The 18,944-nt window shown below is 36.6% G+C and overlaps 1 protein-coding gene across 3 annotated transcripts in view; it reads right to left on the reverse strand.

Annotated features, from left to right (window-relative positions):
- Positions 1-18,944, reverse strand: part of PHKB (phosphorylase kinase regulatory subunit beta) — a 249,812-nt gene that overhangs the window by 104,303 nt on the left and 126,565 nt on the right. For all 3 annotated transcript variants that reach the window (XM_045988942.1, XM_045988940.1, XM_045988941.1), the window contains 4 exons: positions 14,776-14,871; positions 13,260-13,457; positions 9,742-9,799; positions 8,694-8,771 (listed from right to left, as the gene is read on the reverse strand). In XM_045988942.1, coding sequence (XP_045844898.1) covers positions 8,694-8,771; positions 9,742-9,799; positions 13,260-13,457; positions 14,776-14,871 — 430 coding nt within the window. The remainder of the gene's footprint in view (positions 1-8,693; positions 8,772-9,741; positions 9,800-13,259; positions 13,458-14,775; positions 14,872-18,944) is intronic.

Raw genomic sequence — 18,944 nt, forward strand, 5'->3', positions numbered from 1 at the left:
ATAAATACATTCCTTGATAGAAACTAAAATTTATCATTTAAAGCCTAAAATCTTTGTGGGTAACATAAAGAAAAAAACAACACTATTGTAGAATGCTAAAGAAGACTTTTTGTACTATCAACCCTTGGTAAACTTATTTTTCCTAATAAAATGGCATAGATTTCCCCAAAATTTTCTTCCTTCATACATCTATCTATTGAGATATTTGGTTTGTTTGTTTCCTTATTTATTTATTTTAAATTCAATTATTCAACATATAGTACAAAACATTGGTTTCTTTTTTTTTTTTTTTTTTTTTAAAGATTTTATTTATTTATTTGACAGAGAGAGATCACAAGTAGGCAGAGAGGCAGAGAGAGAGAGAGAGGAGGAAGCAGGCTCCCTGCTGAGCAGAGAGCCCGATGTGGGACTCGATCCCAGGACCCTGAGATCATGACCTGAGCCGAAGGCAGCAGCTTAAACCACTGAGCCACCCAGGCGCCCCCCAAAACATTGGTTTCTGATATAATGTTCAGGGATTCACTAGTTGCATACACTATCCAGTGCTCATCACCTCATGTGCCCTCCTTAATGCTCATCACCCATTGACCCCATCTAATCACCCACCTCCCCTACTGCAACTCTCAGTTGATTTCCCAGAGTCAAGAGTTTTATATGGTTTGTCTCTGTCTCTGATCTCTTCCCATTCAGTTTCCCTCCCTTCCCCTACTGCCTCTACACTATTCCTTATGTTCCACATATGAATGAAACCATATGATAATTGTCTTTCTCCAACTGACTTATTTCACTTAGCATAATCCCCTTCAGTTTCATCCATGTGAATGTAAATCCTCCTTTCTGATGGTTGAGTAATATTCCATTGTATATATGAACCACATCTTCTTTATCCATTCATCTGCTGAAGGATGTCTGGGCTCCTTCCACAGTTTGGCTATTACGGACACTGATGCTATGAACATCGGGGTGCATGTGTCCCTTTCTTTCACTACATCTGTATCTTTGTGGTAAATACCTAGTAGTGTAATTGCTGAGTTGTAATGTAGCTACATTTTTAGTGTCTTGAGGAACCTCCATACTGTTTTCCAGAGTGGCTGTACTAGCTTGCACTCCCACCAACAGTGTAAGAGGGTTCCCTTGTCTCCACATCTTCATCACCATTTGTTGTTTCAAGTCTTGTAATTTTTGCTGACCTAACTGGTGTAAGGTGGTATCTCATTGTGGTTTTGATTTGTATTCTCCTGATGGCAAGTGACATGGAACATTTTTTCATGTGTTTGTTAGCCATTGGTATGTCTTCCTTGGAGAAGTGTCTGTTCATGACTTCCGCCCTTTTCTTGATGGGATTATTTGCTTTTTGGGGAGTTCAGCTCGAGTTCTTTATAGATCCTGGATACTCGCCCTTTATCTATAATAACATGTGCAAATATCTTCTTCCATTCCATACGTTTCCTTTTAGTTTAATTGGTTGTTTCCTTTGCTGTGAAGAAGCTTTCTATCTTGATGAAGTCCCAATAGTTCATTTTTGCTTTTGTTTCCCTTTCAAGACATGTTTTGAAAGAATTTGCTGTGTCCAAGGTAGAATAGGTTGCTGTCTGTGTTCTCCTCAAAGATTTTGATGGATTCCTGTCCCACACTGTGGTCTTTCATCCATTTTGAGTTTATCTTTGTGTATGGTGTAAGAAAATGGTCCACTTTCATTCTTCTTCATGTGGCTGTCTAATTTTTCCCAACACCATTTATTGAAGAGACTGTCTTTTTTCCATCAGATATTCTTTCCTGCTTTCCCAAAGAGTAGTTAACCATTAGTTGAGGGTCCATTTCTGGACTCTCTAGTCCATTCCACTGATCTGTTTTTGTGCAGTACTGTGCTGTCTTGATGAGCATGGCTTTGTAATATAGCTTGAAGTCAGGCATTGTGATGCCCCCACTTTGGCTTTCTTTTTCAACATTCCCCTGGTGATGCAGGATCTTTTCTGGTTCCATTAAAATTTTAGGATTGTTTGTTCCAGCTCTATGAAAAATGTCAGTGGTCTTTTGATAGGGATTCCATTGAAAGTGTAGATGGTTCTGGGCAGCATAGACATTTCCACAATGCTTATCCTTCCAATCTATGAGCACAGAATGTTTTTCCATCTCTTTGTATCTTCCCCAATTTCTTTCATAAGTGTTTAGTAGTTTCTAGAGTGTAGATCCTTTAACTCTTTGGTTAGTTTTATTCCTAGGTATCTTGGCTTTTGGTGAAGTTGTAAGTGGAACTTATTTCTTAATTTCTCTTTCTTCAGTCACATTGTTAGTGTACAGAAAAGCAACTGACTTCTGTGCGTTGATTTTGTATCCTGCCACATTGCTGATTTGCTTTATGCGTTCTAGTGATTTGGAGGTGGAGTCTTTTGGGTTTCCACATAAAGTATCATGTCATCTATGAAGAGTGAGGGTTTGACTTCTTTGCCAATTTGAACGCCTTTTATTTCTTTTTGTTGTCTGATTTCTGAGGCTAGGACTTCTACTACTATGTTGAACAATAGTGGTGATAGTGCGCATCCCTGTCCTGTTCCTGACATTAAGGGAAAAGCTCTCAGTTTTTTCCCAGTGAGAATGCTATTTGCTGTGTGTTTTTCATAGATGGCTCTTATGAGATTGAGGTATGTTCCCTCTAACCCTCCACTGTGAAGAGTTTTAATCAAGAAAGGATGCTGTACTTTCTCAAATGCTTTTTCTGCATCAATTGAGAGGATCATATGGTTCTTGTCTCCTTTTTGTTGATGTGATCTATCATGTTGATTGATCTGTGAATGTTAAACCGCCCTTGCATGCCAGGAATAAATCCCACCTGGTGGTAGTGAATAATCCTTTTTTTTTTAAGATTTTAATTATATATTTGACAGATAGAGATCACAAGTAGGCAGAGAGGCAGGCAGAGAGAGTGGAGGAAGCAGGCTTCCCGCTAAGCAGTGAGCCCCATGCGGGGCTTGATCCCAGGACCCTGGGATCAGGACCTGAGCCGAAGGCAGAGGCTTTAACCCACTGAGCCACCCAGGCACCCCGTGAATAATCCTTTTAATGTACTGTTGGATCCTATTGACTAGGATCTTGGTGAGTATTTTGGCATCCATGTTCATCAGGGATTTTTGTCTGCAATTCTCCTTTTTGTTGGGGTCTTTGCCTGGTTTGGGGATCAGGGTAATGCTGGCCTCATAGAAAGAGTTTGGAAGTTTTCTTCCATTTCTATTTTTTGAAACACCTTCAGTAGAATAGGAACTATCTCTTCTTTAAATGTTTGGTAGAATTACCCTGGGAAGCCATCTGGCCCTGGACTTTTGTTTTTTTGAGGAGGTTTTTGATAACTGTTTCAATTTCCTTGCTTGTTACTGGTCTATTCCAATTGTCTATTTTTTCCTGTTTCGGTCCTGATAGATTATAAGTTTCCAGGAATGCATCCATTTCTTCCAAATTACCTAGTTTGTTGGCATATAACTGTTGATAAGAAGTGCTAATAACTGTCTCTGTTTTCTTGGTATTGGTCGTGATTTCTCCCCTTTTGTTCCTGATTTTATTGATTTGGGTCCTTTCTCTTTTCTTTTGGATAAGTCTGGCCAGAGGTTTACAGACCTTATTAATTCTTTCAAAGAACTAGCTTCTAGTTTTGTTGATCTGTTCTACTGTTTTCCTGGTTTCTATTTCATTGATTTCTGCTCTAATCTTTATTATTTCTCTTCTGCTTGGTTTAGGTTTTATTTACTGCTCTCTGTATAGCTACTTTAGCTCTAAAGTTAGCTTGTGCATTTGGTACCTTTCTGCTTTCTTGAGAGCGGTTCTGATGGCTTTGTACTTCCTTCTAAGGACCGCTTTTGCAATATCCCATAGTTTTTGAACGGATGTGTTTTCATATTCTTTGGTTTGCCTGAGTTGTTTAAGTTCTATAATTTGCTGACTGACCCATTCATTCTTTAGCAGGATGCTTTTTAACCTCCAAGTACTCGAGTTCCTTTCACTTTTTTTTTTTTTTTTTTTTTTGTCATTGAGTTCTAGTTTCAAAGCATTTTGGTCTGAAAATATTCAGGGAATAATTCCAATCTTTTGATATCAGTTGACACCTGATTTGTGACCCACTATATGATCTATTCTGGAAAAAGTTCCATGTGCACTCAGAAAGAATGAGTATTCAGTTGTTTTAGGATGGAATATTCTGTATATATCTACGAAGTCCATCTAGTCCAATGTGTCATTCATAGCTCTTGTTTCTTTGTTGATCTTTGGCTTAAATGATCTGTCCATTGCTGTGAGTGCAGTGTTGAGGTCTCCTACTATTAATATATTCTTATTTATATGGTTCTTTATTGTGTTTATTAATAGGTTTATATAATTGGCTGGTCCCATGTTGGAGGCATAGATATTTACAATTGTTAGATCTTCTTGTTGGACACACCCTTTAAGTATGATATAGTGTCCTCTACATCTCTTATGAATCTTTGTTTAAAATCTAGTTTGGCTGATATGAGGATTGCTACCCCACCTTTTTTTTGTGGTCTGTTAGAGTGGTAAATTATTCTCCATCCCCTCACTTGCAATATGGAGGTGTCTTTAGGTTCAAAATGAGTCTCCTGTAGACAGCATATGGATGGGTCCTGCTTTTTTATCCAATCTAAAACTCTGTGTCTTTTGATGGGACCATCTGCCCATTTACATTGAGTAACTATTGAAAGATATGAACTTAGTGCCATTGTATTGCCTGTGAAGCCCCAGTTTCTGTAAACTGTCTCTGTTATTTTTTGGTCTACATTACTCTTGGGGTCTCCTTTCAATGACACAATCCCCCTTAATATTTCTTGGTGGTAACATATTCTTTCCATCTGTCCTGGGAACACTTTCTCTCTCCTTCCATTCTCAATGACAGCCTTGCTGGATAAAGTGTTCTTGGCTGCATGTTCTTTGCATTTAATACCCTGAATGTATCTTGCTGGACTTTCATGCCCGCCAGGATTCTGTGGATAGGTTTCATGTTCTTCTGATGTTCTTCCTCCATAGTATGGAGTCTACTTTCCCTAGCTGCTCTCAGGATAGCTTCTTTGGCTCAAAGATTTGCAAGCTTTACTGTTACGTGTCAGGGTGTTGGTGTATTTTTATTGATTTTGTGAGGAGTCTTCTCTGCCTCTTGGACATGAATGCTTGTTTCATTCCCCAGATTAGGGAAGTTCTCAGCCATGATTTGCTCAAACATACTTTCTAGCCCTCTCTCTCTCTGTCCACCCCTTGGATCCCAATGATTCTGACATTGGTTCTTTTCAAGGCATCATTAAATTTTCTAAACCTTTCTTCATGGGCTATAATTTGTTTCTCTGTCTTTTCTTCAGCTTCCTTCCTTTCCATCCAGCCTGTCCTCTAGATCACTTAATCCCTCTTCAGAGTCACTGTCCCTAACTCTTAGAGCATCCAATTTAGACTGCATCCTATCAATAGCATTTTTAAGTTTGGTGTGATTAGATCTCATTTCCACCCTTAGAGATTTTGTATTGTCATCTATGCTTTTTTCAAGCCGAACTATTAATTTTATAATTGCTCTCCTGAATTCTATCTCTGACATCTTGCTTATATCCATATAGATTAGCTCTGTGGCAGAGAACATTGCCTCTGGTTCCTTTCTTTGTTGTGAGTTCTAGTCATTCTGCCCAAGAAGGATGGATCAGCAAATGAATAGGGTCCAAAATATCAACCATGATATTTGGTTGATATTGCACCAAAATCCACCATAGGAAAAAATCTAAAATGATCTGCAGCTACCACAGAAATGCGAACAAAGCCAAAATGAACAAAACAATAAAAATGGGGGTGGGGGGGTGTGGTGGGTTGGTGGAGAAAGACTATAATCTCTCAGGGTGGACAAGCAGGGTGATCTACTTATTCCTGACTGAATTTAGGTTCGTGTGTTAGAAGACACTACATCAAATATGCAAAGAAAACATATAAGTTCATATGTTCATATATATATATATGAACTTATATGTTTTCTTTGCATATTTGATGTAGTGTCTTCTAACACACGAACACATATTTGGATATTTGTTTTCTTTGCATATTCTTTGCATATTTGCATATATATTTATATATGTGTGTGTGTGTATATATATATATATATATGTATATATATATAAACTTAAGGCGCCTGGGTGGCTCAGTTGTTAAATGTCTGCCTTTGGCTCAGGTCATGATCCCAGGGTCCTGCGACTGAGTCCCACATTGGGCTCCCCACTCTGCAGGAAGCCCACTTTTCCCTCTCTCACTGCTCCTGCTTGTGTTCCCTCTCTTGCTGTATCTCTCTCTGTCAAATAAATAAAGTCTTTTTAAAAAATATTTTTAAATAAATAAAATAAAATTTAATAGAGTGAAAAAAGGACTAGAATGAGGCATAAATCTATAAAATGTTGATGTGAAAAAAAGATTAAAAAGCAACTTAAAACATACATTGGTAAAATAAGGATCTAGTTATAATGGGAAAAATGTAAAAAAAAAATGTAAAATTTTAGACTGAAGGAAAAACAAGTTGTGAGGAAACACCTGGAGTTCAATATATTATTTTACTATAGTGTTGGACTTCTACAGTCCCGTGACATCTATTAGCTTGTCATTCATCTGTTCTTCCAGTCTGTCTTCTGGGGGAGGTACCTCCTATTCTGCTTCTCAGGTTTCTTTGCCTGGGTGGAGTTGCACCATCCCTTGTCAGGAGGATGGCCTCAAGGTGAGCTGGTCCTCTGTGTGGTTTTTGTTCCTTGGTGGCTTTTCATGCCTCTTCAGAGGGTCAGAGCAAAAATGGCCTTGACTGGATCCTTGGCCCAGAGCCACAAGATCACAGACCCCTTCTTTAGTAAACTTTCTGAGTGAAACTGTCTTCACTTCTGTGTGCACCAAACTCTACAGAAACCCCTGGGTGACAGGGACTGCAATTCTCCTGGGAACATTCCTAGAGACCCACGAGCATTTCTGCACTTTGTGTCTTTGGGACTGTATCTGTGGGCTTGCACACGTACACCCTCCTCCATTACTCCCAGGTGCCAGCTGGGTTCTGCTTTATTGTCCTTTCCAGAGCTGCTGCCACCCTGAGAGCTGTTGCCTGGTCATGGTGCAGCCCTTTGGACCCTCCCAGGGGTTGGTAACGTGGCCCACATGTCCCAGTCTTTTTCTGGTGTGCAGGCAAAGAGTGGTCTCGCTACTGGCCTTGCTCATAGTTTATGGTGACCTGAGCTGAGAGTCCCTCTTGGGCTCGCTGACTATAACCATTTTCCCCACTCCACTGCTTGGACACCCTATTGGTTCAGGCACCCTGGTTGTTTCTGTGTCTCCTGGGATCCTGAGACCATAGTGACCGACCTAGAATTCTGCCTTTTCCATTCCTTGAGCTCCTTTCAGAAAGGCAATCAATAGTGATATTTGTATCTAAAACCAGTAAAAAGATCTTTGATATACAAAGAAGAGTTTGAACATCACTGTCTGAACATGACAAAGACTAAACTGTTGTACACTAAACTACCCCCTCAATGCATCAATGATCTACCACTGAATACTAACAGATCTGATTCAAGGGATTGGATTTCAAACATTATATTCATTACAGCATGAATTACATTATTTGTCACATTGGATAAATTACTATTTGGAGCATAAAGATATAAATAACTGGTTTCAAAAATTAATATTTATTTGGAATTCAAGGTTTATCCAATATTTTGCTACCTTAACATTACAAGTATTTTAAAGGGTGAGCACACACTGTGAAGTTTTTATTTGAAAATACTTGTGGAAAACTGTAAAAAATATCACAAACTTCTCCTGAGGGAGGAGTGAGGCCCAGTGTTGTAATTCCAAGTTTGTGGAAAGGGTCCATAGGACCACCCATTTTTTAGCCATACATCGTGATTTTTCACTTTCAGATAAAGGTTTTCAAAGTTATTTACTTAAGAGAATATGTTCTTATTTTACTAATACTAATCTCCAAAGAATCTAGAGCTCCAAAGAATCTAGAGAATCTAGAGCTTCTTCTTTGGAACTATTAGTTTTCTAGTCATCCTGAAAATCAGTTATATTCTTTTATGGGCCCTGCTGGTGTTTAACTAAAACCAATATACTACTTGTAAGAGTCTTTTAGCCACTTCTAAAGTATTAAACCCATCCTCAAAGGACGAATCATTAGCACTAGGCTGACATTCAAAATAATATGCTAAAGGTCCAAGAAGTAACTCCAAAGATGAGGCCAATCTGTTCCCAGCAGTAGTAGTACCTTTAGGCTATGGCAGAACCTCTTAAGGTAGCCCTCTGGAGGGGGCAGCATTCACCTGAACATAGCATCTCTGATGATTGGGAGAGAAAACAGCTACTCTATATTACTGTCATAATTCACAGAGTGAAGGAGTTTCATAGTAGGTAGCAGAGCAAGAAACTTTGCCCACCTGGAAAAGTATTTTGTAATTACTACACCATAATAACCTAAATTTATTCTTCAACCTTGTCTTGCCCAATGAACTCCTTTTATAAAAACACACTTATAATAATAAGAAATTAATAGATTATTCCTTACAATTCATTCAAGGCTCCATTTTTTATAATTTAATATAAATTATATTTAAAAAGGAATAACTTATACATTTCAAAGTAACATTTAGGAAATATTAGGAAGAATTTCTTGAAAAACAATCCAACTATACCTTCTGTGGTCTGATGAAGTACTGGAGTCAGAAGATCCTGATACTCCTTTACTTGTTTGGGATTGCCTCTAAAAACTCCTAAAATTTAAAATATAAAAACCAATAGCATATGAGCTCAATAAGTACCACAGAAATTTTGCCTTAGAAAACTTGATTAGTCCATGGGGCAGCTGGATAGCTAAGTTGTTTAAGCGTTCAACTCTTGATTGAGGTTCAGGTCATGATCTCAGGGTTGTGAGATCAAGCCCCATGCTGGGCTCCGTGCTGGGTATGGAGCCTAGTTAAGATCTCCCTTCTCGGGAGGCGAACCATAAGAGACTATGGACTCTGAAAAACAACCTGAGGGTTTTGAAGGGGCGGGGGTGGGAGGTTGGGGGAACCAGGTGGTGGGTAATAGGGAGGGCATGTATTGCATGGAGCACTGGGTGTTGTGCAAAAGCAATGAATACTGTTACGCTGAAAAAATAAATAAATAAATAAATAAATAAGAATAGAAACCCCCCCCCAAAAAAACTCCCTTCTCCCTCTGCCCCTCCCCCTCCACTCGCTCTCTCTAAAAAAAAAAAAAAGAAAGGAAAAAATCTACTAGCCCAGTTATAATTATTTTGTTAATTTTGCATATAAATGATAAAAATAAAATTGGAAAAAAGTAATGCAAATATGTATATTATTCCATGAAATTGTTTTTAGGTCATGTTTACATTTAGAACTGATTATTGAATTTTAATTGAAATTTCTCTACTCTTAAATGTAAATGTTATAGATATTCACAATGTCAAAGGTTACAATATCCATTATTACTATTGATAAAAATTTCTCTTTGCAAATATGAAAATATATTTGTATTTCTTAAATACTTCAAAGTATTTTTGAACTCTTTAAATGATTTAATATTCACCCAGAAAGCAGAAGAGTAGCATATAAAAATGCAGAGCAGTTAACATCACTGAAGGATAGTCTATTTCGCTAGCTGAAAGCATCATATTTCATCTGCTTTTCTTTAAACCACTTATATCCCGTAGTTTAAATTTTAGAAAAGCTCACTTACCATCAATCATCATGTAAAGGAAAAATATGGGAAATTCACATTCAATGCCATCAAATAGCTAAAACATAAAATAAAATATTAAAAATTTCACTGAAGTTAATTATATTAGTTAGAACAATTATATTAATTAGAATAAATATATTAATTATATATAGAATGATTGTTAGAACAAAGATATATAGAAGTATATAGATTATACTGTATAGTATAATCAATTATAGCATATAGGATATACATAGAAATATATAGTAATAACAAAATTAGACTGATATAAGTAGTTTAACTGCTTTTAAAAAAATTCTTAGAACTCTTGTTACTCAAAATCTCAGTCATTTAATCCATCACACAGTAATCATTCATTCAATAAATATTTACTAAGTACTTAGTAATGCCTGGCACCAATTAGACAGAGGGCTATGAAGGCAAATAAATAGAGAACCTGCCCTCAAGCGCTCCTAGCCTAGTGGGGAGTCAGGCATGTAAATAAACTACTATAGTATTATATGAAATGTTTATACATGGTACATCAGGAATACAGGAAAGGAAACACCTGAGTCTGCCCAAGGGTTGGGAAGGGATAATAGTAAAGGAGATGTTTCAATTAAGACTTGATGGATTTCTTTGGGGAACTCTGTGCAGAGAAAGCAATAGTACAAATTACAGATGCATGGAAGGACAAAGTTTGCTAAAGAAATAACCAGCAATTCAGTATTTTTGGAACAAGCAAGCAAGAAATCGAGGAAATTAATGCCCAAGAGATGGCCCGGCCCAGGCCAGCCAGATCAGGAAGGACCTGGGAATCATGCTAAAAGACTGAGACTTTGATCTGGAAGTGACAGGAAAGCACTGATGAATACTGAGCAGAATCAGATTTACTCATCAGATTTACTTACTAGTTGGAAAGCTGGCAGTACTGAAGAGAGTTTTGGGGCAAGAAAAAGGAGACCAGCTGGAAGGCTACTTGGAAGCAATCCAAAGAGAAAATATGATAGCCTAAACTGAGGTTTCTCAATTTCAGCACTACTGACATTTTGGGCCAAATAATTCTTTGTTGTAGAGGCTGTTCTATGCAGCGCAGAATCTTTACTAGCATCTTTGGCCTCTACCTTCCAGATGCCAGTAGCACCCACTAAGTTGTGACAATGAAAAGTGTCTACTGATATTGTCAAATGTCTCCTGCGGCGCAAAATCCTTTGCTTATGACTCACTAGCCTAAACCAAGGAGTTAATAGAGAGGAAGGGACAGACATTAAGATTTAAAGGAAGTTAAATCCGCTAGGCCTGGGGAGTGACAAAGAGAGCTAAATGAGACAGAAAAGCCTAGAATGACTCTCAGGTTTGGGGCTTGGGCAAAAGAGTGGGACTTGAGCCGAAGCAGACTAAAGGACATTCAAGTAAGGATGTCCAAAAGGCAGCTGGATACACACAGTACACCCAAGGGGAGAAGGAGATCTGGGGTTAAGAGTGATAGGTGAAGCTATGATTGCATGGATAGCATGAAAAAAGAATAGGACTAAGGATGAAACTTGGGAGAAGAGCAATGTTTAGGAGGTAGAAGAAGAAGAACCTGAAAAGACAATGACAGAAGAGGATTAGGAAGAATGCAATCACAGAAAATGGAGAATATTCCAAGAAAGAAGACTCAATGAAAACATACAAATGCCAAGGAGATATTCAGTGACAGAAGGTCAGAAAATCCTCCACTACCCAGTGACCTAAACTGACTGAAGCCATCAGGGCTACTGGAAAGTATTAAAGACAAAGCGGAGTATAACATGAAGCAGTGAGTAGGAGGCAAACAAGGAGACACACTGAGAACAGACTATGCTTTTCAGAAGTGTGGCTATAAGGAGAGGGAGAGGACTGGAGGAAGAGAGAAGTAAAGGTTTTGGTTTGGGTTTTAAATGAACACCACTGTGCTTATGCTGAGGGAAAAAAGCTGACTGGAGTTGGGGAGAGCAAGACAGAAGGAAGGGAGAACTGAGGAAGATGAGGAGGAAAAATAGAGATAGAGACAGACATCCTTCTATCAGAGAAGAAAGAAAACAAATGAGAGAGTAAGAAACCCAAGAAGTAAAAGAGAAGAGGATGGGGTGTACATATGGAGGGTTAGCTCAAGGATGAAGAACAGAAAGCACCTTCTGTGAGATAGAGATGGAGGCAGGAATGGATGAAGGCGAGGTGCAGTGGAGGAGGACAAATAGAAATGAAAGGCTATGCAGTAAGAAGGAAAGTCTGGGAACTTGAATACAAATAGGGAAAAAGCTGGAAAAGCTTGTAAGGGAGTTCCTGGCAGAGTCACACAGCAGTACTGACAAGCGGTGAAATCAACAGTGAGGACTGAACCAAGATGGGTGTTCTGAAGCTGGGGTGGCATCTGAGTATAGCTGTGGCTTTCCACGCTGGTGCTCACCAGCAGGTACACGGACACAGAACCTCTACTGGACTGATCCAAAGATGAAAATTTGCAGGGTGGTAGTTACAGCAGGTCCAATTCCAATGTAAGTGCTACAAATCAGCTCAGGAAATGTATTAAGTAGAGAAGAAATATCTGAAGGTGTTTAAGAAATAAATGGATCTTTTGACTCAACCTAACAGACTGCTGTAAAGTTTCAAATATGTACACAACAACATGGCTCCTAATGCTTCTAGATGATAGTCAGTTGTTAAATTAAATAAGATGATAAATAGTTTCTCTAATTATCCAGCAAAACTAAGTGTGTACTAAATAATAAAAGAGTGGTATTTAACTGCCTAACAAATTATAAGGTACAATCTTGCCTAAACATTTTATTCTATAAAATGAGAGATTCATAAGTCCCTATCTATCTTTAAAGTTATGACCATGCTAACAAAAATAATTGTCAATCTATACCACTAAAGGAAAACCTTCAGCAATGTGGATGGATGTTTACCCTTTTTTTGAATGTTACAGTTTTCTGAACAGCTTAAAAATTCCTACAATAAACCTAGGTAAAATGGTATGTATGTGCATTTGAAATAAATGTTTTAAAACTGAAAATTTAGAGGACTATATTTCAAAGGGAAATGTCTAAGTGAAATAGAAACAAAAGAGCATTTACTTAAGAGATTGAAAGTTGAATCACAAATTGGTATTTTCTATTATATAAGGCATACAGTATGGAGCAGATAGGCAAAGTACTGAAAGTTCAGTCGAAAAATTATTCATCCAATGAATCACCCCAGCCCAATATGAGCAAATGGGCCTCACTGCCAGTAAGGCTAATGCTTATCACTTACTCTGTGTCAAGAACCATTTGAAGCACTTTTAGACATATGTTAACTCATTTAATCCTCATAAGAACCTCAGTAACAGGACAAATAATAGTAGTGATTATTATTTTACCAATGAAAAATATTAAACACACAGAGGTTTATTAACTTGCCCAAGGCCAAATAGCTAGTAACTGGCAGAGCCAGAGTTCAAACCCAAGAAGTCTGTTTCCTAAATCGGTGCTTTTGACTACTCTGTTATGATATGAAATATTTTTTGATACCTTAATTTCAGCTGGTTTGTAGTAGCGTCTGTTGGGATCTTCCAATGATGTTCTATATCCGTCTCTCAAGAAACGCTTAAATCCATATTTACCTTTTAATTTTCTAACCACTTTATCAAGTGTCTGGCTAAACAAAGCTTCATCATCCAGGGCAAATGCAGGATAACTGATGCAGGGTAGTAGGGCAGCATCTGTGTTCTGGAGGCATAAGAAAAAGAAGGGAATGTAAATGCCTGCAGTGATATGATCAACATAGCCGAAGGAGAATCAGGGAGATGAAAAGTCAATAAGGTTATCTAACTGACAGTGAGATTGCTGTGCTCCAAGGGACAGACAGACATTTATATGACATGGTTTGGTGAACCAATAAAACTTTATCCATTAATAAGGGGTATTTTCAAGATTCAACACTGGATGCAAAGATATTAATTAAGGCAGTGTGTGAAAATATAACACTGATAATTACTAATTATGACTTGGTCTGTCATAACATTGGTTTATAATGGTAAAAAACAGAAAATAAACTGAATGTCCAACAATTAGCTGAGTAAATTAGCAGCCATTAAAATTTATATTGTAGAAATGTTTATAAATAGGGAAATATGTCCATTCATAGAACGAGGTTACCAAGCATTATAAATAATAGTCTTCCAGTTTTATAAAATAAGAATAATACTACATATATACATAAAAATGTATGGAAACATATAAACTCAAATGCTATCATCCTAAAACTATAATTGAGTGGTGAAATAATGAGTGGATATTATATTATTACTGGCTTATTTTTGAGTTCTGTTTGATTATAACCTCATGTTATTTCTATGAAATTGTACTTCTTATTTTTTTTTTAATTTTTAAAGATTTTATTTATTTATTTGACAAACAGAGATTACAAGTCGGCAGAGAGGCAGGCAAAGAGAGAATGGGGGAAGCAGGCTCCCTGCCAAACAGAGAGCCCGATGCAGGGCTCGATTACAGGACCCTGAGATCATGACATGAGCTGAGGGCAAAGATTTAACCCACTGAGCCCCCAAATTGTACTTTTTAAATAATTATTTTATTTGGGGTGTTTTCTAAGAATAGGGCTACAAATAGCCCCTAGAAAAATCTGTAATCAGGTATTATAGGCATACAAAAGTTTAAAGATGAATCACATGAGAGAAAAGAAACAAAGCAGGTAATTTTGATATTCAAAAGAAATATAAATCATGAAAAACATTTTTCTAATATTCTATGACCAAAAAATTCATTTTGGTATAATGTTGCTACTCTCTACACCCCCCCCCTCAAAAAATAGGTCTAGTTTTCTATAGTTCTACAGAAGAGCCACGGACGAAGTAGGTTTGCCCACAGCTTTCCCCACTTCCTGAATGAAACCTCCACAAGACAGTGGACTGAAGGGCAACATTTCTCGCTCCTCATCTCTTCTGGCAACCTATAACATTTTAAGAACTTTCTTGAGGAAGCAATCATAAATAGTAGTTCATATTCGTTTATTATAAAAATATCTCACATGAGATCTTGATTCTCTGGGTAACAGTGAACACAAAGTTTGCCTATTACGATTGTGAGCATCGAGATCCACAAATATAACCGACCAAGAGCAGCCCTGGAACGAGAGAAAAAAGACAAAACAAAACATTTCCTAAATCAAGAAAAAAGAACATGTAGAATGCTGTACATTTTGGCTGTAAGAAATCTCACAAACATATTAACATTGGTTGCATTTGAGAGTGTCATTACAGAAGATTTTAATTTTCTTTTTTATATTTTCAGTAATCCTCAAATTTCTTACAATAAACATTAATTTTATAATCATAAAATATAAATGTTATTCTTACATTTTCCCTATTTCTTCTTAGTCTTTTATAATTCAAAATGTAGTGATTACAAGACAACTAATCAATTAAGGATATTTGTTTCAATAAAGATAAAAATAGGTTAACTAGCATTTTTAGCAAGGAATAAAGGAAGAATTAATTAGGATGCACGAAATCTGAATTATAAGTCTTAAAAAGAACACTGATTGTATGATCAATCTATACAAACTTAGATACAATCTGGAATTAAAGCTACTGTAAAAACCATTTGATTAAAATATGAAGATAGGAACATCTCTAATAATAATAATTCATATGATGCTAGCTAGTATTCATGATAAGCACTGTTCTTTATGCTTCACATGGATTATCTCACTTAATCCCCAAAATGTAGATATTATTATCCCCATTTTAATGAAGAAGATGCTAACTCCTAGCTTAACCGAGCAAGGGTTTAAAAATCAGGTTTTGACAGAGTAGCTCACATCTTAACCACTGAGTTATACAATTCCCACATTAAAAAATATTTTTCATGTAAGAACCAAAAACTTAAACAAAAAAAGGTGGAACAAAAAAATGGCAATTGGTCTGATAACTAAGTTTTTAAAAGTTTACTATTTAGCCATTAGTACGTTCCATATTCAAGGGCATAGTTATAAGTAAACATGGTTTTGTTCTTTTATTGGGGAGCTAAATATTTTGAAAACATTGGAAGTGAAACTGGAATACAAAGACTACTTCCACTATAAGAGAATACTCAGAAAAATACATGGAGAAAGGAAGAAGAGAACTCATAACTTTCATGAAAATATCGTCCAAATTTACACCAGCTTCAAAGATGTATTCACCCTGAAACTAAAATACCTCAAATCAATCACCTAGACTGACACCCCAAATCTAGGACTACTGGGTCCTACATCCAAATATTAGATTTGATATATGTATATTTTTCCTGTTAACCTGTTCATACATGAATATTAGCTCATAAAATAGAATAATTTTTCATTCATGGTATCATTTCTTAAATCTCTCTTAATTCTGATAATAAATGAACAACGAATGAGTGAAGCTGACTCTCAACAATGAGATTAATGCTAAACTGTTCCTTCCTACAATTTGAAAGTCTCAACTACTCATCTCTATCCACAAAATTGAGCCCAACAAAAGCTTGATATAGTAGCTACCATTGTCAGAGTCAAGTGCTCTCTCCTTCGAGAAAAACAAACAAGATAGGACTTGATCTCTTCTCTCAAGGAACTGACCCTGGTGATACACAGTCCCTAAGCAATACAAATAACAAGCAAAAAAAAAAAAAAAAGATAGCACATGGCAATACACAACTATGTACCAAATGACTGGCTTAGATGAAATACTACTAATGATAATAAACTTCTTAAATTAATAGGAGAAAAACAATAGGGAACTTGGGGGACTTTCTGGAGAAGGTAACTAGAATGATGAATTTTGGAGGAAAGAGGAGCAAGGAGGGTGGTTAAAATAAAGGAACAGAGAAATAAATGGGTATGAGATGTTGGGAATCTGTGAGTATAGAAAATTAGATTTATGGTTTATCTTTAGGCTGGTAATAAAGTTAATTGCATGCCAAATCAGCCTGCCTTGAATTGAATTTTTAAAAGATACAATCTAAGTAGGGAAACTTATAAATAATGACGTGAAATGGCAAGTTTGGCAATTCCTGACATTATCTGATTAATACAAACCGCCAACTTCTATTTTCTGGCCAAAATCAATGGCTTATTAACCTAAATTCAAAGTATTTGTTTCAGGTCTCTTTCTCTGCCACCTTCTAAGAAATATGCACAAAAGGAAAAACAATCTCATAATTTTACCATATTTTAACACTGAGATCAAGGTTAGTTAACTGTATTGTTTGGCTAACCTCTTAAAAAATACACCATGCTTCAATGAATACTGTTACGCTGAAAAAATAAATAAATTAAAAATGTCAAAAAAAAAATACACCATGCTTTAGGTATATAACTCAGATTTACAGGAGAATAAAATTCATCCAAGGCCTTGGGTCACTATTCCTAATCAGAAGCAACTTTTTCTAAAAGCCATCAAGGAAAACCTACATATGGAATTATCACCTTCCTTAAATTATCAGACACATTAATTTTAGGACTGTAAACTTGAAAGGAAGCTACATATGTCTCCATTACTTTGAACACTTTTCATAATATGAGCAATCTCTCCAGTCATCACCTTTTAGATTCTGGCCTCAGCTCATCTGTTAGTAGCTTAATTTCGCCAGTTAAAGACACATTATATGAAAGGATGTTTTATATATATATATATGTCATTGCAAAATACCTGATTAGCTCTGGATATTTTATTTTCATCTTCCATTTCCTGAAATCATCACAATTCTACCATAATATCTCAACAACAGCAAAAGAACATATTTAATGACTGGTAGTTCAAACTTTAATCCCCAAATTGAGTTTCTGCAATTGTGTCCTAGTAAATACACTAGAATTTGTTTCAACCTGACTACCATCATGGGAACTTCAGTTTCAGTGGTGGATAAGAGCTGCACGGAACCATCTACCCCAGGCTTCATGACCACAACAAACATCTGAGATGGTACCAAGGGTGACATCTATGGCTATAAGACATACTGATCTCTTTAGTTTCAATTCAAAGTGAAATGATTTGAAGGACTGTCTGGGTCTTTCTTTCCTCATTAATCACTTCTCTGAACCTGAGCTAATGGGCTTGCTGGCTTCATCCAGCAACAAAGAATAAAAAAATGAAACTGGTTACTATATCTACTATACATTAAATCATTTCCATTCTTCTGAAAACAAAACCAACCCCACTCTGATGACACCACAGTCTTCCCTAGTTCAGTATCAGGTTATCTCTTAGCTTTGCGATAGATCCTGGGAATCTGTTTTCTTACAGAAACAATATTTGCTGATCGGCCTTACCCCTCTGTACCATGGCTATGGGTGGCCATGGGTGTATAAATAGCCAGCTTTTACATACTGACCAAACAGTAGCCTCTAGCAGCCCTTCCCACAAGCCATGCTTCTTTTCTCTACAAAAGATCCTACTCACATAAAGGAATTTTCAAACTACAGAAAGAGTTAATTCTCAGGGTTTTAGAAGAGCAGAGCTGAGACTCAGACCCAGGAATCATGAAACTGTTGCTAACAATGCCAACGACATTTGCTGAGTGTAAATTATGATTTATTTAAGTATTACATCTAATAATATTTCTGTATATTGTCATCATATTTATACAGGATATATTTTGAAATCATCATGAAATATGTAATTCTCACATTGAGGATTATGAGTTTTATTTCTAAATGCTAGAAACTAGCCTTTATTATAAACTTTTCAGTAAAGAAATTAGGCCATTTTATCATACCTTTTTCTTAGGTATTCTCTCACAAAAGAAAATAAGTTTTGAAAATAGTTTCAGAGTAAACATTTTATTTTATTTTTTAAAAAAATTTTATTTATTTATTTGTCAGAAAGAGAGAGAGAGAGAGAGCACAAGAAGGCGGAGCAGTGGGCAGAGGGAGAAGCATACTCCCTGCTTAGCAGGGAGTCCAACGTAGGACTTGACTACAGCACCTTGGGACCATGACCTGAGTCGAAGGAAGACGCTTAACCAGTTGAACTGCCCAGGTGTTCCCTCCCCCCGTTTTTTTTTTTTAAAGATTTTATTCATCGAGTATTTAAATAATGGGTTTTTCCTTGAATAATAAAGCAAGTCTAATATTTTAAAAAAGAAAGGAAGTAGAAACGCATGATAGTCATAATGAAAATGAAAAGCTTTTCCCACTCAATAATTCCCATAAAAATAAGAATTAACATTCATCTTATA

Source organism: Meles meles, chromosome 19 (assembly GCF_922984935.1).
Source record: "Meles meles chromosome 19, mMelMel3.1 paternal haplotype, whole genome shotgun sequence".
Classification (NCBI taxonomy): domain Eukaryota; kingdom Metazoa; phylum Chordata; class Mammalia; order Carnivora; family Mustelidae; genus Meles; species Meles meles.